Here is a 23,683-nt window from a genome sequence, read left to right as displayed (position 1 = left end):
ATTATTAAAACTCTGATTCCAGAAATTTCAAGATGTCGGGTTGACATTGGCATTGTCCAAATGAATGACTATAACATTCGTCACATGACTGTTTTGCTTCTTATCTATAATTGAGATTTTTCAGTAAAATGGGGGGGGGGGGGGGGGGGGGAATGCTCCTGCACAAGTGACGATTTACATTTATCCCGATTTAAGAGGAGCAACTGCAGAATTTAAAGAGGAAAATTATTAATCATTTTTTAAAACCTGATTCTGGAACTCTGCGTGGGTTTTCTCCGGGTACTCCGGTTTCCTCCCACATCCCAAAAACATGCATTCTAGGTTAATTGAAGACTCTGAATTGCCCGTAGGTATGAATGTGAGTGCCGATGGCTGTTTGTTTCTATGTCCCCTGTGATTGGCTGGCGACCAGTTCAGGGTGCCTCTCGCCCGAAGACAGCTGGGATGGGCTCCAGCACGCCCGCGACCCACGTGAGGAGAAGCAGTATCGAAAATGAAGGATTCTGGAACTTTCATAACGTCGAGTCGACGTCGGTATTATCCAAATATCCATCCATTTTCCATACCGTAAAAACCATTTCCATAAAGAAAACAAGTCACGTTACCACCAGCAGATGGCGCTGACGGCCAGCAGCAGTTCCGGAATCTGCTTTAAAACTATCAGCGAAACAAGAAGCTCAAGTTCAACGCCATTTTCATATATGTACACATTCATAGTCCAGAATCAGGACCTGGATCTGGAACTTGGAAACTTGGAAAGTGGCAGGACATTGATGATATTGATAGTCACTTCTCCCAATATTTACATCAATAAATAAAGTTTAGTCTGTGTGTGCGTCAGAGGAAGTATCGGTTCCAGTCTGGATCCATGGACCTGAAGCTCTGGAACTTCTCGTCCCAGGTTTAAGGACTTCAAGTGTCATATATGAGACGGAGCTTTATGGTACATTCCGGGGACCGGTCCCGTTAAAGAGGCGGCGGCCTCTGTGTTCACGGTTGGCGGCACCGCCACCTTATGGGGCCACCAGGGGCAGCACCGTGCCAGGAACCTGCGCCAGGTCTCCAAGGTCTTCCCGGACCAGATCCAGACCCCCGAGGTGATTCCCCCCACCAAGCACATGAAGTACTTGAGCATGAAGACGGCGAAGTCCGGTCCACCGCCCACCCGCTGGCGCTCGGCAGCGGTGGAACAGGCTAGCGCCCGGTCCCAGTCGGGGCGGCGGTGCTGCTCGTAGACCAGGCAGGCCAGCACCACCGTGGCAGGCACCGTGTAGAGCACCCCAAAGAGTCCGATGCGGATCATGAGACGTTCCAGTTTGTCGGTCTCTGTGCCGCCCTGCTTGATGATGCTGCGGATGCGGAAGAGAGAGACGAAACCGGCGAGTAGGAAGAACGAGCCGGCGAACAGGTAAACCGCCAAGGGGGCCAGGACGAAGCCCCGAAGGTTCTCTAGGCTTTGGTTGCCCACGTAGCAGATGCCGGCCACCGGGTCCCCGTCCACGGCGCCGAGTGCCAGAACCAGGACGGTCTTGACACTGGGGAGCAGCCAGGCGGCCAAGTGGAAATAGTGGCAGTACCCTGCGATGGCCTCACTGCCCCACTTCATGCCCGCGGCCAGGAACCACGTGAAAGACAGAACCACCCACCAGATGGAGCTGGCCATGCCGAAGAAGTAGACCAGGAGGAAGACCGCGGTGCACAAAGCGGGACCGCCCGTGTCGTAAAGGATGTGCGAGGGGTCCGCCCCGCCCGGGGGGGTGCACGCCACCCGCTCGTGGCCCGCCACCAGCCGGATGATGTACCCCGACGACACGAACAGATAACAAGCGGCCAGGAAGATGATGGGTCGCTCTGGGTACTGGAAACGCTGCACGTCCAGGAGGAAGGTGGCCACCGTGGCGAGGGTGGACATCAAGCAGAGCAGCGCCCACAGCGCCACCCACAGGGCGCTGAAGGTTCGCTCGTCTTCCGAGAAGTAGGCGTGGTGGCACGGCTGGGCGCAGTTGAGGAGCGCCCCCGTGCGCAGCCGCGACTCCCTTTTGATGGGCACCAGGGGGTCCCGGCAGCGGCACTCGCGCTCGCCCTGGGCCGGGGCCGGGGCCGGGGCCGGGGCCAGGGCCGGGGCCGGGGCGCCCGCTCTGGGGCGGTTCCTGGGCGTGGCTTTGGCGAGGTGCGGCGGCGGGCTGGTGGCCTCCTCGCTGCCGTTCTGGTCCATGCAGAGGGTGTCGCCGCCCAGTCGGGGCAAACGCTCGCAACTCATCCGCTCGGGCCATTCGAAGCCGTACTGGCTCATGAGGGGCGAGCACCCGCGTTGGGCGCGCTCGCAAACCGACCGGCACGGCGGCAGAGGCTTGCGGTAGTCGGGCAGGCAGATGGGCGTGTACATGCTGCACAGGAAGAAGAGCAAGTCCGGGGAGCAACGGATGCGGACCAGGGGCCAGAACTGGTGCACCTCCAGGCCCACCTCCTCCTGGGTGTCGTGGTTGAACTGGTTGGGCATGTGGGTCAGGTTGTAGCCGATGCCCCGGCACATGGGCACCGCGATGGGCTCGCACGAGATAGCCTTGGACGCCGCGCGGACGCGGGACCCGCTCTGGACCAGCAGGACCAGCAGAAGTCGCATCGTGGGCTCCATCGAAACCAAAAGGCTGGTGTTTCTTGACGTCCAGCCTCCTGTGCAAGTCTGAGAGAAAAAAGTTCACTTGCAACTCCACCCAGAAGAAGAAGAAGAAGAAGTCACACCGACCGTGGCCACTGAAAACCATCCATCGGCCAAGTCAAAAAGGAAAGTCTCGCGTGACGTCGTCATCCACGTTCACCTTCCACTAAGACCCCTTTTGAACATAATTTACAACTTTTTTTTTTTTTTTTTTTTTTTTGCTCGTCCCTCCGCACGACCCACGCGCAAGCAGGCCTCAGGTGCGAAGCCCCGCACGGACTGAAGCAGCTCAACTGAGACTCACGCACCAACTGCATCCCGCGAGCCAGGCTGCCTGCTGCTTTCAAGGACCCTCGGACAGCCGAACGACCACGCTTGCTGACAGCCCGCAGAGCGGACACGTCGTTTGATTGGATTAAAATCAACGAATTGATTGCATGTGCGAGAAAATAGACGGTTTAGCTTTCGTATACGCACAGTATATAAGAGTTAACAGTTGCTTTAAAGGCCTCCACTTTACACGGACCTAAAAACGTGCTCTAAATATGGGCTTTCTTGGCTCTGTGTCTTTTACTGAGTGCAACTGAACGCATCGGCCGCCTGTTCAAATCAATGCTTTCGTTATTTGAACACGGTTTTCAAGTTGTTCGTGTCAGGCTGTCAAAAAAAAAAACAAGTTTTCTTTTATTTTAACAGGATTTTAGATGTCATTTACTGAGTGCACCCGAACGCGCCAGCTTCTTTTAAAATAGGTTTTCTTCATTTAAAACAAGACGTCTTTCTGGGAGCACCTGTATGCACCAGCAGTTCATTGAAATAAAGAGATTTCATTTTAACAAGGGGCCGTTGTTATTCACGAAATACACCTGAACGCATCAAGTCATATTTTCTTTGTTGTAGCAAACCTTCATTGTGCACCTGAATGCAACTGTTGCTTTAAAAAATATATGCTTTCTTCATTTAAACAAAGCTTATTGTCTTTTACTTTTACTTTTTTACTTTTACTTTTTTTTTTTTTTACTGACTGCACATGAGCGCATCAGCTACTTGTTTAAATCATTTGTGCACATTTTTATAACGTTGATTCATCTGTACTGGGTGCACTTGAACGCACCAGGTTCTCTTTTCCAATAGTTTTCTTGGAGTTAACAACATCAGCACTTCATTTAAAACCAATTTTCTTCAATGTCCTTTACCGAGTGCAACTGAACGCAACAGCTCGTTTAAAAGTATTGTTTTCTTTCAACATTGCTTTTTTCTGAGTGAACCTGAACACAACAGATTCTCGTTTAAATAAATGTTTCGTTCTTTTCAACAAAACGTACTTGTCTTGTACTGCGTGCACCTGACGCTCGCTGTGTTCAATGACTCTTTCGACATTGGGAAATTTCCGAGTAGACGTGAACGCACCAGTTAATGGCTGACTGCCATTGATCAATGAGTAGCACTCGGTTCACCTTGTAAAATGTGTTTGCTATTAAAACACAATAAACAAACAGTAATTATCTTTTCTTTAGTGAAAACCTGTTAGGCTTTTATTTGACCACTTTACGTTTAATTTAAAACTAAAATAGGAGTGTAAGAGTTGGTGCTTTGCTTTTTTTTTTTTTTTTTTTTTTTTTTTTTTGTCCTGTTCGGCTGTCAAGCAGAATGGAAAATCTGTATCCCTTTTATGCCGAAACAGTTTTACTGTGTCACAGTGGCGTTTTTAAGGTTCCGCTGTGGTATTATAATTGAGGTTTATTGAGAATGAGACTTGATCAGTCGAACAGAACAAAGTTTCTAGAAGGCAGAAAGAAACAAAGACAAAAGACAAAGCACTAATTGTAAACAGGATGTAAATCATTACATTATCTACAACAATGAAAAATTAAATAGGAGTGTTGCGTGGGGCTGTAGTGCGGGAAGGACAGGACAAGGACAGGAGAAGAAGCATGCAGAACCACGGTCGTACAACTGAAGTGTGGTGGCAATAATTATGTAAATTATAAAAGTGTACAGGACGAGAGTAGAAGTGAGGGGATACACAAGCGATTTGCATATTCATGAGTTATTTGTTGCAGTAAGGGGTGTGTGACTGCGGATACATGCAAGTGAATTGATACCGTTTTACATGCAAAAAGACTGACAGAAGTGTCCTGTAATTGCTGAGGACCCCACCCAATCAATCGAGGGGCGGGATCAGGCCCAGGGGTCCACCCGAGAGCAACCCGGCGGGCGGGACACGTCCCACACCGAGGGATCCAGGGCGGTCCGCCGGCCCTGCCGAGGCGCCCAGCGGGGGCCGCAGGGACCCAATGACACCATCCCAGCCAACCACCCCACCCACCGCCCCACACGACCCACCACCCCCAGGTGAGCCAGATGACCCCCCCCCCCCCCCCCCATTAAAATCTGGAGAGGTCAGTGAGCTGAGGGGGTGGGGTCATGGCTGCCAGGCACTACTGCCTAACAGCCAAACCCATCCCACTCACGACCCACTGCCCCCCACAGATAGGTGTATGTGGTGCATTAAAACATGGGCAGTGTGTGTGATGCATTTACAATCCAGGGGTGCAGGCAGGGCGCACGGACCGGGATACAGCGCAGACGTGCTGAAACCCGATCCGGCACCCACACCCTCCCGATCCTATACCAGTCCCCCAGGAACCCATTGATATGTGTATGTGCCCAGATGTGTTTAGTGAGAAAAATATATACACTGAATGGTGTGTGCTAAGTGAGTGATCAAGAGGCATGGCTCCTGCAGGTCGGGCCCATTAGGCCGGGCAGCCACCGACGAGGAGGGCCACACCCCCCCGCCAGCACCCACTATCTGCCCCTGAGCGTGGGAGTACACCCCCAAACCAGGCACGGAAAAGAACCCCACAGTAGGCCTCACAGGGGACAGCCCCGAGGAGCGACAGGGGGGCCCCACCGCCCCCACCGGCAGCCAGAGCGGGGGACCCGGGCGGGTGCCAGCCGGCACCGCCCCAGCACCCACGGAACATGGGCGAGTCACCATCACACCTCCAGTACTCCCCATGAGGTCGCCCCAGTGATCAGGAAGGAGTGAAAAAAAGTCCGGCCCCCACAGGGACAAGAGGAGAAGATCCCCACAGCATGCGTGTGTCTTTTCACCATGCGAACGATCTAAAATGTGTGCAAATAAAAGAGACAAAAGAAAAAGAAATGAATAGAATAATAATAAAACAACAACAACCTCGACAACAAAGAATATAGAATTCCATTGTTTAATTTCACACTTATGAAAATAGTCTTGCTATTGTCAAATGTCAAATGGCACCCTACTCAGGCAAAGGAATCAAGAGTCTAGAGTTAGCATGTTGAGGAAAGGTGACCAGCTATCTACGTATATGTGTCATTGATTTTTTTCGTTCTGCTGATATTTTTTCTAACGCAATATATTCTATGAGGAGATTTAGCCACTGATTGATGTGAATAGCTTGTTTGTTTTTCCAATTTAATAGAATTGTTTTCTTCGCGGTAGCTAACGTGACAAGTCATGATTGTGAATATTTATTAGGGAGGTCAATTATGCCTAAATCGCCAAGTATGCGCAATCTTGGGGAAAGTGGAATCCTGCAGTTTGAAATATACGAGAGTTTTTGTATAACCGAAGATCAAAAGCATTGAATTGGTGTGCATTCCCATATAGCATGAAAATATGTGTCGAGGGTATTTTTGGTGCATTGCACGCATATATTATATAAAAAATTGGTTAGAAGCCCATTTTATGCATCGTGTACTGAGTAAAGTAAATGTTCTATGAAGCACTTTATATTGTATAAACTGTAGATTATTTGCTTGACAAACTCCGGCAGTTCGAGGGTGCTCTGGAGTTTTGGTAATCCTTTCTTTATGGCTGCATTTAATTTATTGTATTGAAGATAGTTTCCGGCTATTATTTGGAATTTGAGTTGGTGCTTTGCGAGGGCGTCAAGAGTTCAAAGGTTAGAGATCAAAGGTTTACGTTGGTGGCCTTATATGTTTGTCTGCAGGTTGATTTTTATTTTTTTTTTCCCCCCTCTCAGGTGACTTTGATTTAAGGAAACATCGATCGCGATGTTACTGATTTTCCAGCTTCCTGTTTGACTTAAGTAAACCATGAAATGTCCAACTTCTATGAACTACCCACGAAAAACTTTTTTTTTTTTTTCAGGAACTCCGGTGTTAACGCGCTAGGTTTTGGTTTCACCTTTTGCCATCAACAGACAGTAACTTCTCTTCACACACAGTAACGCGTGTGCGTTTCACACACACTAAAACACACAAGTCCACACAACCACACACATTCGTACATGCACAGAAACGCACTCATGCATGAACGCGCACTCACTCAGACACACTCTCTGAAACACATTTACTGCACACACACGCAAAAAAACTCGACTGACAGATACACGGGCACAACCACACACACATACATGAATGCACACACACAAACAGAAGCACACATTATTTTATACACACACACACACACACTAAAACACACATTCAGTATACACGCAAATTTATGTATATAGGGTATTTCATACACAAGGTAACTCATTGTGCTTTACCTGATTAAAAGCATTTGAAAACTAAAGAAAAAAAAAAAAGGTTCTAAACATTTTAAAAACACTGACGCACACATGCATACACATGAACACTAAACACAAACAGAAGTGTGCGCACACGCAAAGACAGACACACACACACACCGATAATGTGACACTCGCATAAACGCACACATGCATGTACGGACAAACATTGTGGTGGTTGTGTTGGCTCCCCCCTGCGTGACCGTTTCGACCCCCCATCCTTCAAGTGTCTTTTGTTTTGATTAGCGTTGGCATGTGGGGGTCTCTCTCTCCAAGTGTGGGGGTCTTTCTCTCGCTCTCTCTCTCTCGTAAATGAGCGGCGGCGAGGTTCCGCAGGCCAGTGGAGCAAGACAAAGGCAGCGCTGCTGCTTTGTGGTCCGGCTCGTCAGTGCTAATTGGCCGAGACAATTAAGGCGGCGACGCAGCGCAGCCATTGGACGAGAGCCTCCGTGGCCGCGCTAGCTGACCTGATGCTAACCGACAACGCGCTAGCCCTTTTTTGTCCACTTTGTTGGACACTGACGATGATGCCACTGCAAAGCTCGGGCGGCCGCCTGCCTCATCACGGATGTTCAAGTTTCACTGAACATGAATAAACAGGTGGAGCCCTAAGAAAACAGCTACAACACAAAAAGGAGGACAGTTACAACATGGTTCAAACATTAAAACAGGTGGAACACAGAACACAGATGGTCAGAACCCACTCGGACCACATCTGGAACACATAACGTGGTTAGTGGACCATTAGAACAACATTAGAACACAAGTGGAATACACAAACACAGCTGGAACACAAAACACAGAACAGGTGAAACGGTTAGAACATTGATAGGACTGGTTAAATACAAGATGGAACACAAGAGCATAGGTGAGCCACGTAAAAACTGGAAACAAATTGAAGCACTGGTGGGACAGGTGGAACTGTTAGAGAAACAACACAGAACACAAAACAAACAAGAGCAAACCAGTGAAGAGCACAGGTGGAACACATTCACCGTAGAACAGAAACAGTTGGAACGGTCAGAACCAAGTGGAACACAGAACACAGGTGGAACAGTTACAATACAGTTCGGTGATAACACAGCTTTTATACCACACTATAGGTACAAAACAGCTGAAGCACAGAACAATGATGGGACACGGTAAGAACAGAGGTGGCACACAGAACAGATGGAATAATGGTGGCATTGTTGGAAAACAACGCAGAAAATGGGAACACAAAAAGAACTAAGTGGAACAGAGCACAGGTGGAACATTTTACTGTTGAACGACAGAAAACAGATGTAACACAGGTGGAACAGTCAGAACAAAATTGGAACACAGATCACAGTTAGAACACCGGCAGAACAGTTACAAGACAGGTCAGAACACAGGTGAAACACACCACACTTAGAGCATAGGTGGAAAACAGCTGGAGCACAGAACACAGGTGGAATGCATTTACACCACACTGAGAGCATGGGTAGAAAACAGGTGGAGCTCAGAACATTAGTATAACACATTTACTGTGGAAAATAGAACACAGGTGAAATGTGGATTACAGAACAAAGGCGGAACAGAATGTGGAAAATAGGTGGAACCATAGTAAAAACCCAGAACACAGCTGGAACAGGTAAACATGCTGTATGTGGAGCACAGTTAGATCATAACTGACCCACGTAACGGGTGGAAAAAGTTGAAGCATTGGTAGAACACTGGTGGAGCAGAGAACAGGTGGAAGAGTCAAAACAGAAATGTAACAGATCACAAATACAGGCAGAACAGTTACACAGGTGAAACATATTTACACCACACGTAGAGCATAGGTAGAACACAGCTTGAGCACAGAACATTGAACGATTAGCGGGAAACATTCGAACCGAGTTGGGACACATTTACTGTAGGAAACAGAACACAGGTGGAACAAAATACAGGTGAAATGTGGATTACACAACAGGCGGAACAGTTTGAACGCTGTTAGAAAATGAAAACACAGAACTCCGGTGGAACAGAACTGTTGCAGCATGGTTGAAATCGTTTACAGGTGACATTTACTGAAACCATGGCAGATTTAGGACATAGTTGTAAACTTCCACTGTGGACATACACAAGTAGAAGATGAGGTGGATGAGTGGTAAAAGCGATGGACTACTAATCCATTGTGCTCTTGAGCATGGGTTCAAACCCCATCCTCATTGTTGACCAGTTTGGTGGAAAAATGAACCTGAACACTTCATCAAAGATGACGACAGCAAAATTCCCTTCAAGAGTTTTTTTTTTTTTTTATTGGCCATCAACAGTGAAAGGAGAAAACAAGCTGAGAAGCTCAAACTGAGTGCTTCATTTCATACTTTAGAAAGAACATAAAACACATTTCTTGGCAAAATCAAAATGGGAGTCATCAGTCATTTTCCTCATATGTATGAAAGCAAAAATCCATCCATCCATTTTCAACACCGCTGATCCTGTATAGGGCCACGGGGCGCTGGAGCCAAGCCCAGCTGTCTTTGGGCGAAAGGCGCACTACACCCTGAACTGGTCGCCAGTCAGTCACAGAGCACATGTAGACACGGACAACCATTCACACCGCCACACCGGGAACTGAACCCACTCTGCCCGCACCAAAGTCAGGCAAGTGTACCACTACACCATCAGTGAATGAAAGCAAAAATAATAATTACAAAAAAAAAAAATACATAATACATATATCTTTTGGCCAAAGTTACGATTTATTTAGTCCCTGAATAAAAATGCAAATAAAAAGCAAAGCATGTGTTTGTCTTTTTATGGCTCAAATGTTGACATGATGTGAAATATAATAATATTGACACAATGTCATTAGTTCATGTTCACAAAAACAAAACTGCATCGCCACGTGAACCTTCAACAGTCAAACAAGGAGATGCTAATAGTGCAATCTGAATCTTAGTAATACTGTTAGCTAACGGTCAAATGGCCGCTCATTGGCTTACTTCGCATCTTATCGCTTATTTATTTTGTTAATATCGAACAAAGAGGTCAGGAATAACCATAAGAGACAAGGTAATGTCAAATTGTCGCAATCGTTATCTTTTTATTTGTTAACGTTAAGTCGTAGTTTAGATCGGAACCAATTAAACTATGTTCAAAATAAAACGTTTTGCTAATAGTCAATGCCATTCCAACGACAAGACGCATGATAACATAAAATTATCACAATCATTATTTTCTAATTGTTACTGGTAATGTTATGTGTCAAAGTTCACGTCATTTTTGTTGTCTACATTTAACAATTCTAATCTTTTTGTAATTTTGAACGTAAAGTTACCGGTAAATTGTTGACCGTAGACGACTAACTATTAAGACAAACTACAACTCATAATTTTAACGATTAAAAATAAGCAATTTTACATAAAAATAAAACAGAAACTAGTGGACAAATAGCCTATGTATTGTTAGTTTACACTAGTTGTATTGTTTTTTTGTGCTACAAACTAACATACAATTCGCTCATTATTTTTAATGGTTAACATTACCAGTCGTTATGCCTTAATGGCAAACTATGTTCGAAATAAAAAAAGTGGCTGATATGCTAAGAGCTAACGGCACTGTCACGACAAGACTAGCGGTGACCTCATATTGTCACCCATTAACTTACACACGCTAGTTGTTTATCATTGTCATTTTGTTTTTATGTAAGAAATCAGCGTGAAGTTTTCTCATTATTTTTGTTTATGTTATTGGTCGTAGTTTACGTCGTAACAACTGGGGAAAAAACAGCTAAGGGTGCTATCGCGAGAAAGCCAGGGCTAAGATACAATTATCGCTCCTTAGCTTACACATGCATGCTGCTGTTTCGTTTTTGTTATGAATTAGTATAAAATTCACTCATCGTGTTTTTGGAATATTAATAGTTGTCTGCGTTTAACATTAACATTACGTCCAAAATAAACAAAAAGGCTAATTAGCTGATAACTTACACATGCTAGTTGTTTTGTTTTTATGTTATGAACACATGGAAAGGGAGCTCTTCATTTATTTATTTATTTTTTTAAATTAACAAGTTGTAGTTTATTTTTTATTTTTATTTTTTTACATGTAACCTTACGGCCAACTAGCTAATAGCTTACACACACTTGTTGTTGTTTTGTTTTACGTTAAGAACAAATGTTCAGCTAACTCATCATCACTAGTCGTAGCTTGTCGGTATAGTCTACATAAAAAATGTTTAAAAAGAATAACTACAGGCTAGTATTGTTTTCCTGCTGCAAACATGCTAAGGTAGCTATTTTTTTCGTTAAAGTCGTAGATTGTCCAGGATTGTTTGTTTAAAGATTTACCCAATGTCCCAAATAAGAACAATGCTAACAGCTAACACACGCTAGTTGTCGTTTTGTTTTTATGTTACGAACAAACATTGCGCCAGCTCATAATTTTTTTGTTCATATTTCACAAGTTTGAGGCAAAAGTTGTCTACGTTGAACAATTTATTTACAAAATGAAAAAGACTAATTAGCAAAAACCTTACACACGCTAGCTGCCGTTTTGTTTTTATGTTACAAACGTCGTGCTAGCTCATCATTTTATTCATTAACATTACAAGCCGTAGATTGTCCAGGGTCCTTTACAGAAAATGCTAACGGACACTAGTTGTTTTGTTTTTATATTACAAACATTGCACCAGCTCATATTTTTTTGTTCATATTTCACAAACGTTTGAGGCAATAGTTATCTACGTTGAACAATTTAATGTTACGTACAAAATAAAAAATTAGCTAAAAGCTTACACACGCTAGCTGTCGTTTTGTTTTTGTTACAAACAAACGTCGAGCTACCTCATTGTTTTATTCATTAACGTTACAAGCCGTAGATTGTCCAGGGTCCTTTACATTTAAAGATTTATGCTACGTTTGAAATATAAAAATGCTTATAGCTTACACATGCTAGCTGTCATTTTGTTTTTATGCTACATTGAGCATGCTCGTCATTTTTTCCCATTAATATTCTAGTCCTAGTTTGTGGCAATAATATCAACTACGTTAATATTACGTCCAAAATGAAAACGGCTAACTAGCAATAGGTTACACAGTTGTCATTTTCTCATGTTCCGAAAAAACGTCACGCTAGTGCACCATTTTCTTTTTGTCAACATTACAAGTTGTAGATTGTCCAGCATCATTTATGTTTAAAGATATTCACTATGTTCGAAATCACAAAAAAATAGCTTACTAGCTAATAGTTTACACACACTAGTTGTCGTTTTGGTTTCATGTTACGATCAATTATTGAGCCAGCTCATTCTTTTTTCATTAGTATTACGAGTCATAATTTGTCGCCGTAGCATCTACGTTTAACAATTTACTGTTACATCCAAAATGAAAAAGACTAACTAGCTAATAGGTTACACACGCTTATTGTCATTTTGTTTTTATGTTACAAACAAACAAACATCAAGCTAGCTTATAATTTTTTCGTTAACATTATGAGTTGTAGTTTGTCGCAATGTGGCACACAGTAATTGTCATTTTGTTTTATGTTTCGAAAACAATTGCAACATAGGTGGGTGCTGTTTCGGTAATAAAGCCAAAATAAACAATGTGCTGTAATACCACTTGGCACCACACTAGTGAGAAAACTTCGTAGGGGCGCTGTTTGGCGAAAATTTTAGGATGATCTATGATTTTTCTTTTCACAACATGACTGATTATTTTGCCGTTGATGATTATTTCCCGTGTTCAAACGGTGGCAGCCATTTTGTAGTCACTGCTGAGCCGCCGCCATTTTGTGACGCTGTAAAAAGAGGTCCTAGTGCAACACTGACGCCGTCTTGAGCCATGTTGCGGCACGTCTCAAGCGTGGTGGTAGGGCAGGTGGCGGTCATCGTCGGGGGAGCAGAAGGACGATGGACGTTTGGCGTGGTGGAGCTCGCGTCGGACACAGCGGGGACACGGCTGACACTTCTGGCGACACTCGGCATGGAAGACTGCAGCGCAGCCTGAACACCTGACGGGAACGCCACAAAATTACTTTTGACATTGTGGATTATTTCAAGTGTTTGTAATAATTTCTATGCTGTAACTCATAGTGATTCTTAACTGGTGGCTAGCGCATGGGAAGGTAGTAAAAAAAAAAAAATAACTAAAAAGGCCAGATGTCCTTTATGATGGTCTTATAATAATATAATACAATATTTCGAGGTTGCAGACAGCATAAGAGAAACCTCTTCACGTGGTACAGTACAAGAAGGCACGCTCAGCGTGGTATTTACTGTTTTCCATTGGACTGTTTTATTTCTAGGGCCTATAAGAAGCAACGGGACAAAATGTCACAAAGAAATGTCCAAAAAAGTCTGTCAAAATGATGAGTGTTATTGGAATGGCCACTTCTTCAACACGAGTGCAGCTCAGCAAGAATTTTCTTGGCCAGCCGAGAGACGTAGTAGCCTCTCCAGCGTGTCCTGGGTCATCCCCGGGGTCTCCTCCTGGTGGGACGTGCACAGAACACCTCACCAGGGAGGCGTCCTAACCAGATGCCCCAGCCACCTCATCTGACTCCTCTCAATGCGGAAGGAGGAGCGGCTTGACTCTGAGCACTCCCGGATGACTGAGCTTCTCACCCTCTCTCTAAAGGAGAGCCTGGACACCCTGCGGAGGAAACTCCTTTCGGCCGCCTGTATCCTCGAGCTTGTTCGTTCGGTCACGACGCACAGCTCATGACCATAGGTGAGGTTAGGAACGTAGATTGAACGGTAAATCAAGAGCTTTGCCTTGCGGCTCAGGTCCTTCTTCTCCACAACAGACTGTTACAGAGTCTGCATCACTGTACCGATCCGCCTGTCGATCTCCCGTTCCATTCTTCCCTCACTCATGAACAAGATACTCGAACTCCTCCACGAGGGGCAGGATCTCATTCCCGACCTGGAGATGGCACGCCATCCTTTTCCGACTGAAGACCATGGCCTCAGATTTGGAGGTGCTGATTTTCATTTGAACCGCTTCAACACTGTACTGCGAATTGCTCCAGTGAGAGTTGAAGATAGCAGCTTGATGAAGCCAACAGAACCACATCATCTGCAAAAAGCAGAGACGGAATGCTGATGTCACCAAACCGGAACACCTCAACGCCTTGGTTGCGCCTAGAAATTCTGTCCATAAAGCTAATGAACAGAATTTGTGACAAAGGGCAGCCTTGGTGGAGAGAAACATTTTTGTGTATGGAAAATCTGGTCCAAAAACACCTTCAAATTCGAGTAAAACAACATAACTTGATTATTTCTCAACATATCGCCTCAACCCTTTTGTTTCCTCTGCTACTTAGGGAAGGAAGCGCTTCTCTGACTGGCTCACAAGTTTCAGTTGAAAATATCCACCAATAGCTTGTACGGGCCCAAATTCCCAGTGGAGGGGTTCTCCAAGTCGATGTGTCAAAATCACTGTGATGCTTCAAACGGTGTCACTTGCTCTAAAAACCCAACTTAAATTCGTAATACTCGCGGATCCAGACACTGCATGTGACAACCTAATCAAAAATTTTCTGATTCTATACGTTATATTATCCCTAAAAAGACTGTCACATGCAGAGCCAAAGATCGGAACCCTTGGCTCACAAAAGGGATACTAACTTATATAAAATAGAAAAACAAACTATGACCAGTACATCAAAAACCCGTCTATCGTTAACAAAAATAAATATAATGCATACAGAAATAAGGTCACTCATATATTAAGGAAAAATAACATGACCATTGCTTCGAACAGCTAAGGACAGCCCAGGATGACTTTAAGACTACTTGGTCAGTCCTAAACAATGTCTTGAGCAGTGATAAAAAACCTTCAGTGCTCCCCGTTCATGTAAATTTGTCAAGACAGGAACCCGGCAATCATTTTAATAATTACTTTGTCTCCACTGCTAAAAACCTGGCAAATAAAAATCAGTCCGCTTTATTTCTTATATCCAGTATATTACGAGACTATCCAAACTCCTTCTTCATGACAGCGACTGACTGAAACCATCTTGAATTTTAAAAACTCTCATACAGTTGGTGTGGACCGTATTTGCATAGTAAAATTTGGATTGCTATTGCTTCGGTTGTTGCAAAACCACTTGCACATTGCATACATTTATTATTAATCTCTGGCGTTGTGCAAAAGATGATCAAAATCATAAAAGTAACTCCAATTTACAACTCTGGTTATAAAAACAGTATCACAAATTATTGTCCAATATCTGTCTTACTAGCTATTTTGAAGATTTTCCAGTTGTTTTTAAAAGACTTATATTGATAGGCTTAATATACTAACTAGTTCTGAGAACGCTTTCAGGGAAGAAATATAAATAAATAAATAAATAAAACAATTTTTAAAAAAAGAATACAACTTGTATGGCAATTTTAGAGCTTATGGAAAAAGTAAGGACGGTACTGATCGAGGGAATTATGCAGTGGGTGTTTTTGACTGATATTTTACTGAAGAAACTGCACCATTACAGTAACAGTGGATTGGCTCTCAAATGATTCAACACTATTTACATTCATAAATCACCAATCTCAAAAAATGGATGTCAAATACACTATAGTGCCCCCCAAGGTTCAATTTTGGGACCTTTGCGCTTCATCCTTTATATTAATGACTTTGTGAATTCATCTAAATTACTGCATAAAGTAATATTTGCTGACGATACCAATTTATTTCTGTCCCACAATTTATACGAGCTTCAAGATTTACTTAATGTTGAATCGAAAAAACTGGATACTTAGTTTAAATGTAATAGATTATCCCGAAACATAAACAAGACAAATATCATATTCCACTCCAACAAAAAAAAAAAAACAAAAAAAAGTGGATCACATCCATCTCAAGATTGACTAAACCTGGGATTGGAAACTGGCTGCCATGAGAGAATCACCACTAACATTTACTTGATATAAATATATTAATGCATAGAAAGTCATGGGTGTGCATTATACATAGGAAGAAGGGTTTTCCTGATTGTTGGAGTCAGTTTTGGGGGTGCGCGTTATACTCGAGAGCGTATTATACACAAGAAAGGTAACTTCTGTGCAATACATTTTAACGGAACCATTAAAATGTTTTTTATATATATTATTTTTGTCCCAATATTCAAGCATAGTGTTGTTGTTCAAACTGTACATACTGTCATGGAAAAAAATTATTATAGCACCCTTGTTTCTTTAATGGCCAGATATCAGCTCTTAAATAAAATTATTTTTGTTGCCATCATTATATTTGTCCAAACAAATGTACATTTAGTTGTACCAGACATTAAAAAAATAACAATAAACTGTAGAAACAAGGGGTCTAATATTTTGATCATGACTGTAATGTACGATAACGTAAAAAAATAATTTGGGGAATAAAACCTCTGTAATTTTTGGCCTACTACACATTTTTTTTTTTAATGTTGGTGCTCCTTGGAGAGCCAACTAATTAATTTATATACTTTTTGGCTGCTCCTGTTGCAGGATGTTTGTGAATGCGAAGAGTAGTAATGCAAACAGTAACCTGGCGGTGGCGCTGTCCTGGAAAGGGTAGATGAGGCTTTGGCTGTGGCACAGCTCGCAGATGAAGCCCTTCTGGCGGCACAATGTGCACGCCAGCACGTGAGCGCTGGCGAACTTGATGACCTTTGAGAGGAAGGGTGCCAGCTGGCCGTCAATCACCTGCGGGGGGCGGGGCCAGGCAAACGCATGTTAGCACACACACAAACGCACGCATGTACACACACATGCAGGGTTTTAGACTAAGCCCTGTTTGAAACCCCTCTTTGAACCATAACACTGACTTGAAACTAAGGCTGCAACTAATGATTACTTTAATAATTGATTAATCTGTTGATCTTTACGATTAATCGATGAATCCAAGTTAAAAAAAGCATTTCAAAATTTCCATCCGTTTTTTTTTTTTTTCAAAAACAGGACATTATTTCAAATTGACAGTGCAGAAAATGCATAAAGATAAATTAATACTGATTCAGCCACTGGTTTGGTCTGTAACATGTCAGAAAATAGGCACAAATGTTGAGAATTGTTTTCAAAAGTAAAATAAGTCATATGTCAAATGTCATATTTTAGTTAAACAAAGATATCCAGTCTGCTTTATTAATATAATAAGCATAATTGTTCATCTTTACTACTACCAGCCATCCATTTTCCGTGCCGCTTATCCTCACTAGGGTCGCGGGCGTGCTGGAGCCTATCCCAGCTGACTGGGTGAGAGGCGGGGGAAACACCCTGAACTGGTCGCCAGCCAATTACAGGGAACATATAAACAAACAACCATTCGCACTCACATTCACACCTACGGGCAATTTGGAGTCTTCAATTAACCTACCATATATGTTTTTGGGATGTGGAAGGAAACCAGAGTAGCCAGAGAAAACCCATTCAGGCACGGGGAGAACATGCCAACTCCACCCAGGTGAGGTCGGATTTGAGGTAGCTGTGAGGCAGATGTGCTAACCAGTTGTCCACCAAAAAGAATTACAGACCGACACTGAAAACGCAGTTTTGGACCATTTTCGGCGAGCGAAAACTTTGGATGACTTAGAAATTTGTACTGGCCTGAGCGGGCCAGTGTCTATATGTAAGTGGTGGCCCGACACAGCGACGTAGTGGCCCCGGACCACCGTTATTGTCGGAACCTGATAAGTATTGCATGATTAAAAACTCAACATAAAATACAAGTTTAAAAAAAATGTATTACCTTACTAACAGACAAGCAATCATCCACAAATCAAATTCAGGTCCCAGGAAGTGAAATCAGTGCAGTGCATAATACTGTGTCTAATGGTTAGATGCATCACAGCATACAGTACCACCATTCAAATATAGGTTTTTTTTTATGTTAAACTTGCACAGCCTTCTGTCGATCATTGTAATAAACAACTAGCCACAAGCCCATTTGCTTTTATCCGTATAAGTCATAGTCAAATTGAATGAATGCAGAGAGAGAGAGAGAGAGAGAGAGAGAGAGAGAGAGAGAGAGAGGCGTGAGTAAGTTGAATGACAGAAGAAGAGGACTATTTTATTTTGTTTGCAAAAACCCTAATTTGAAACCGAACGCTGGTTTGAAACCCTAAGCCTAGTTTGCAACCTCAAACTGGGTTTGAGACCCTAAATTTTTCTGGAAACCCTAATCATGTCTTAAAACCCTAATTTGTAACAATAATTTGAAACCTAACCTTCTTTGAAACCCTAAACCTCGTTTGCAACCTTAAACTGGGCTCGAGACTCTAAACCTGTCTTAAAATGCATACTAAAACAAGCAGACATTCCAACAGCTTCATCCCTCTTGCCATTCAATTGCTAGAACGCTGCATCATTTGCACAACTGTAACTGTATCAGCATTACCACATTACCAGTAACCTTTTATTGCTAAGTGACTCTACCTAGTGTGTTTTTATGTCTCAAAAGTATAAACCCTCACCCTTGCTTGAAATTAACCCTGGCTTGAAACCATCACCCTTTTTTGAAACCATATTCTAAGACCCTAACTTCAACTTAAAATCCTACATTAAAACCCTAACGGTTGTTTGAAACCCTAAACCGATCTTGATAAACCTAATTTTCTAACCCTTACCCTGGTTTCAAAATCTACTTGGGGATGATAACCTTTGTTTGAAACTCTAACCCTGGCTTGGCACCTTACTTCGAAATCAAAATCATTATATGAAACTGCAACAGAGGCTTAAAACTCCACTTTATAACAATAACCCTTTGTGTGAAACTCTAACCCTGACTTTGCAACCTCCTTCGAAACCCTAATTTGAAACAGTGACCTTCATTTCAAACTCTAACCAAGGATTAAAACGCTACATTGAAACACTAACCCTGTCATCCACTTCTAATTTATTTTTTGTGTATACACATTTAAAATGTTGAATGTTTCTAAGCAGACACGTATTACAAATATTCAGTCGCAATTGTAGGTGAGGCGGGTCAAAAGGACACGACTGCCAAAATTTAATGACGCAGTCAAGAATGTTTTTTTTGGTTTGTTTGTTTGACACTCTGTTCACTTAATACTAACCTTCTTCATAGATGTTCATAAAATTTACTGCAAAGAACTATAACAACCTACCGCGACCTTTGTTCGTTGTGAACACTCATGAATACTACACACTCCTTGTGCCCTTCACCTCCAAACACACGCACAAACGAGCACACACAAACGGGCGCACACACACACGCACTGGAGTTGAAGCTTGTCCTCTTTACTGCATGCGGAGTCTTTGTGCTGCCTTCTAATCCGCTAAAACGGACGTTAAACAGCTGCCCACACGACTGACTGATTGACTCAAACACGCACGCACACACCCAGCACACACATACATACGCACGCACGCACGTACACAAACACAAAATACTACTCACAAATACTTATATACATTTTACAATAAGGGAATTATATTAAATATGTATGTAAAATCCCAAACAAATGTTCAAATCTATTTTGTGTATTTCTACTAAAATATATATTTGAAAATATCCCGATTCTCTAAAAAAAAAAAAAAATCCCAACATTTGGTTTTTCAATCTGTAATTTAGAACCATTTAAAATAATAATTTGACATGAAACTTTAAAAATATGCGTCTCAAGTATTTCAATTTAAAAAGTAATAAAGGTACAAATGATGTCTAACTTGAACATTGTAAAATAGTAATTTATAAGATTAAAAAATAAAACAATTAACCTCAACATTACAAAATTAATTTATGATAGAAACATAATTCTAAAAAATAAAAGCATGAATAATTTATGGTATTACAAAATATAAATGTTAGACTAAAAATTTTAAATGGAGTATACCATTTACATTAACAAATATGAAATTATTTTCTAAATAATCAAAAATAAAAGTAAAAATATTTAACATTACAATATTTTATATTAAAAAAAATTAAAGTACACATTTATTACATTTAAAATATTTAAAATTCATTTAAAAAAATACTAAAAACAAAAAATGTTAAACAATGGTTTCATCAAAAATAAAAAATGTAACTTAATTACATAATACTTAATTATAAAGAATTGATAAAAAAGTTACATATTTATAGCACTATATATAATTTTTGTAACGTTTTAATTTGTGTATATATATTTGTCATTTCTCATCGGCTCTGACCTACTTCTACTTTTAAAAACAAGTCCTGCTCGGAAGCCTCCACTGCGGACAAAATGGCTTCCTCCAAAGTGCCATTGATGGCTGAATCCTGCGCTCATGTGCTAACATGTATATAGTTCATTTTTATATAAAGTGATCAATAACTAACTCATTTCCTTTTGAAAATCTATTAATTTGACTGATTTGAGTGTTTGAATTATTAGCAGTTGTTATTCATCAAAAGGTCATAATTGGGGGGGGGGGAAATATGTCTAAAGTAAAATTTTTCACACTTTTAATACCAAAATGACTTTACCGTTATGTGTCCCAAAAGATATGTCATGTTTTACAACATCTTACCTGAAGATGCTAATTACATTTTTGGATATCTAGGATTTTTCTCCTCTTTTCCATTGAAAACTAACACAAATACATCATTGTGTCTTGAGAGTTATTTTACAAATGGTCCTATGTCTCTCAAGCTGTTAATGTCATTGGAGGGAGCCTTGTTAGGTTGTTGCAATACACCGGAGGAATCTGTGAGCTCAAGTGCCAGTATGAGGCAGCCTTTTCGCATTCACAAAATAACAGACAGCAAAAAAGATGGTTTTATTTCTGAGCTATGGATTCGTGAAAACGTCACAACAATTGCATGTCGATAACCGTTATTACGAATGTACACAGACAAGTGTGCAATGGGTTTCATGAGTTGTTAGGATCATTTATGCACTTGTATCTGCATTTATAAATTGCGCAACTCAAATGATTTTGATCTGTTTTTGTGTTTATCATTAAGCATTTTTTTCCTTCACAGTTATGTTAAGTGTATTTCAGTGGGCCACCACAATTTGCTCTGTCATTGGGTTCTATCAACAAAGCTGAGGCAAAATTTTTGTTGTTACCATTGTTTATGATTTGTCCCATACAAGTTGAAGAAATCTTGTTGTTTGGATGACATTTGCATTGGACTGCCATGAAATGAGTGCATTTATCTCTTGAATGTCATTAGTACTATGGCCAGAAATTTTAAATCATCAATAACGTTTGGGAAAATAAGGCTTCAAGCAAGTCTCTTTTGGCATAGAAGACATTTACACATAAAACCCAGGCGGCATAAAATTTGTTATTTTTTATTTTTTTAAATAATTTTATATTTTTAAGATTTTACCATTATTAATGGAATGATATGAAAATGGCCCGTGTGTGTGTGTGTGTGTCGCTGAATGGAGGCATGTCACGCTTTGTTTTCCCGCCTGTTGCTTCTCAATGTGAGCAATTAGCCGAGCACAGCGACAGTGTGGGAGTGGACGAGGTACGTGGAGGGGGCTAGAGTTCGGGGGGGCTGTGACTGAGGGGTTGTGGGGCGCTTTCAGCGTGAGAGTGGGCGAGCAAGGGAGCCCCCCATCCAAGAAGAAAAGAGGGGCAGGGTGCAACATAATCACCCACAAAAGAACTTTTCACTCATTTGTGAACGCTTTTCCTCTAAACCCTCGGACACCACCCCCCCACCCCTCAATTTACCTCCACTCCACCACCACTTCCGCCATGTTGGCCTCATTTGAACAACACACACACACGCACTAAAAGTTATCATGCTCGACTGTGTCCACTAATAACGCCACAAAGAAAGGTTTTATGCACATACAAGCAAAAGTATTTGAACACTATCATTGTCCTCAAACACTTTTATAACCCAATCTGTTTCTTTGTGAGCAAATACAAAATATTGCACTTCTGTGGAAATACTACATTCCAAATATGTACCTTGTTTGACAATATATCGTATTTTGGGTCAAATGCAGTGATTTCTTGAACAAGTACAGTGTTTTAGTGGAAAAAACATGATTGTACATTTTTTGTGAGCTATTACAATGTTTTGATGACAATTTCACATTAACATGGGAAACTAGCCAGTAACATATAGCCATTTTAACAGTAACATATAGCCTTTAAAAGCAACAACACAAATTTTTCTAATGAGGAAATATGTAGCATTTGGAGGACTAGTATAGCCTTTTCCTGAACAGGTAAGGTGTTTTAGTGGCAAAACATAACATTTTCCTACTCTTTTTGTGAGCTAATATATTGCTTCATGGCAAAATATTGTATTTCAGTGGGGAAATTACACCTTCCCTGGCCAAATATATCATTTGTGTGACAATATATAGTGTTTTACAGACAAAGTATAGCATTTTTGTGCCTATCGACAATTTTTTGTGGGTAACCATTGCTTCTTCGTGTGTGTGTGTGTGTATACCTGCTGTAGGTCAGCGATGGAGTAGAGGTGAATGTGCTGCAGCAAATACTCTCGAGGGAAAATTCTGTGGAGGAAAAAAAACAACAAGTGGAGGTGAGTCGTCCATGTTTGTGACCATGTTTAAACATGGCCTCTCTGTAGACTGGTTTACATGGAGCCTTCCTTCTATTCCAATTCTAATTGGTTTAGAAGCCTAAACTGAATGAAATTGCTCCATATAAACACCTCAATCTGAATAAACAGGCAGAATCCAAATAGAATTTCATTCAGTTTCACAGGGGTGGAATATTCATTTTGCCAAACTGAAAAAAAACAAAACAAACAAAAAAAAAAAATCATATTGTCTGATTTTTAAAGAATTTATTAGCAAATTATGGTGGAAAATACCACATTTTCACGACCATAAGGCGCACCGTATTAAAAGGCGCAGTCTCAGTTACGGGGTCTATTTCTGTATTTAACACATACATAAGGCGCACCGTATTATTGGGCGCAGGCATGGTAAAACATACGGTAGCATGCATGCACGCTAAAACATACGCTAGCATGCATGCTAGCGTATGTTTTTAAAAAGGCAGCGGGAGGAAAACTGAGTTTGGTTCTACTTTATTGACGTATTTAACAATGTACTTACATTTTGATCAATGCTCATCCACAAATCCATCAAAGTCCTCATCTTCTGTATCGGAAATGAACAACTGAGCAAGTTCTCCATCAAACATGCCAGGTTCCCTCTCGTCATTGTCGGAGTCAGTCTCGTTGCCGGGGGGCTGTTCTGCAATGATGCCGGCGTTTTCCTGCTTCCTCCACTTGCGAACCATGGATTCGTTGATCTTGAATTCTCTCGCGGCTGCTCAATTCCCATCTTCCTCCGTATAACTGATAGCTTCCAGTATAAACTGTGCTTCGTAAGCGCGTCTCTTCGTAGGTGCCATTTTCGGGGGTCCTTAGCCAAACCGATGTTTTGCACAATGCGCATACCGGCGCTATATACCTACTGGGGGTGTGCCTTTAGCGTCCTCTTTCACGCGCACCCTTCCCCCTTTAACGTCCGCATGCTGTCCTCAGTCACATCCGCCTTTCCTCTATATAAACAGCGT

General features: G+C 41.9%; 2 protein-coding genes and 1 non-coding gene across 8 annotated transcripts in view; 1 reads left to right on the top strand and 2 right to left on the bottom strand.

Moving 5' to 3' along the window:
• Positions 1 to 142: 142 nt before the first annotated feature.
• fzd5 (frizzled class receptor 5) lies at positions 143 to 3,678 on the bottom strand. Its single transcript, XM_061793192.1, has one exon. It carries the CDS (start codon positions 2,633 to 2,635, stop codon positions 920 to 922), a length of 1,716 nt encoding a protein of 571 aa, XP_061649176.1. The 5' UTR covers positions 2,636 to 3,678; the 3' UTR covers positions 143 to 919.
• A 4,799-nt stretch (positions 3,679 to 8,477) lies between these two features.
• plekhm3 (pleckstrin homology domain containing, family M, member 3) overlaps positions 8,478 to 23,683 on the bottom strand; it is a 43,333-nt gene continuing 28,127 nt past the window's right edge. For 4 of the 6 annotated variants that reach the window (XM_061792414.1, XM_061792417.1, XM_061792415.1 and 1 more), the window contains exons 7-9: positions 22,584 to 22,647; positions 16,722 to 16,879; positions 8,478 to 13,203 (exon numbers count right to left, since the gene is read on the bottom strand). In XM_061792414.1, coding sequence (XP_061648398.1) covers positions 13,050 to 13,203; positions 16,722 to 16,879; positions 22,584 to 22,647 — 376 coding nt within the window. In that variant the 3' untranslated portion in view covers positions 8,478 to 13,049. Of the gene's footprint in view, positions 13,204 to 13,226; positions 14,271 to 16,721; positions 16,880 to 22,583; positions 22,648 to 23,683 lie in introns of those variants that run through there. The other 2 variants (XM_061792419.1, XM_061792420.1) reach the window with 2 other exon arrangements.
• trnas-acu (transfer RNA serine (anticodon ACU)) lies at positions 9,339 to 9,419 on the top strand. The gene has a single exon. It is a non-coding gene; the product is annotated as a tRNA-Ser (tRNA).

Source organism: Phyllopteryx taeniolatus, chromosome 12, assembly GCF_024500385.1.
Source record: "Phyllopteryx taeniolatus isolate TA_2022b chromosome 12, UOR_Ptae_1.2, whole genome shotgun sequence".
NCBI classification, from domain to species: Eukaryota; Metazoa; Chordata; class Actinopteri; order Syngnathiformes; family Syngnathidae; genus Phyllopteryx; species Phyllopteryx taeniolatus.
The sequence above is the reverse complement of the archived record's forward strand: the minus strand, read 5'-3'. Positions and strand labels throughout refer to the sequence as shown.

Coding starts and splice junctions, on each gene's coding strand:
- fzd5 (XM_061793192.1), bottom strand. CDS start 2,635: ATGGAGCCCACGATGCGACTTCTGCTGGTCCTGCTGGTCCAGAGCGGG.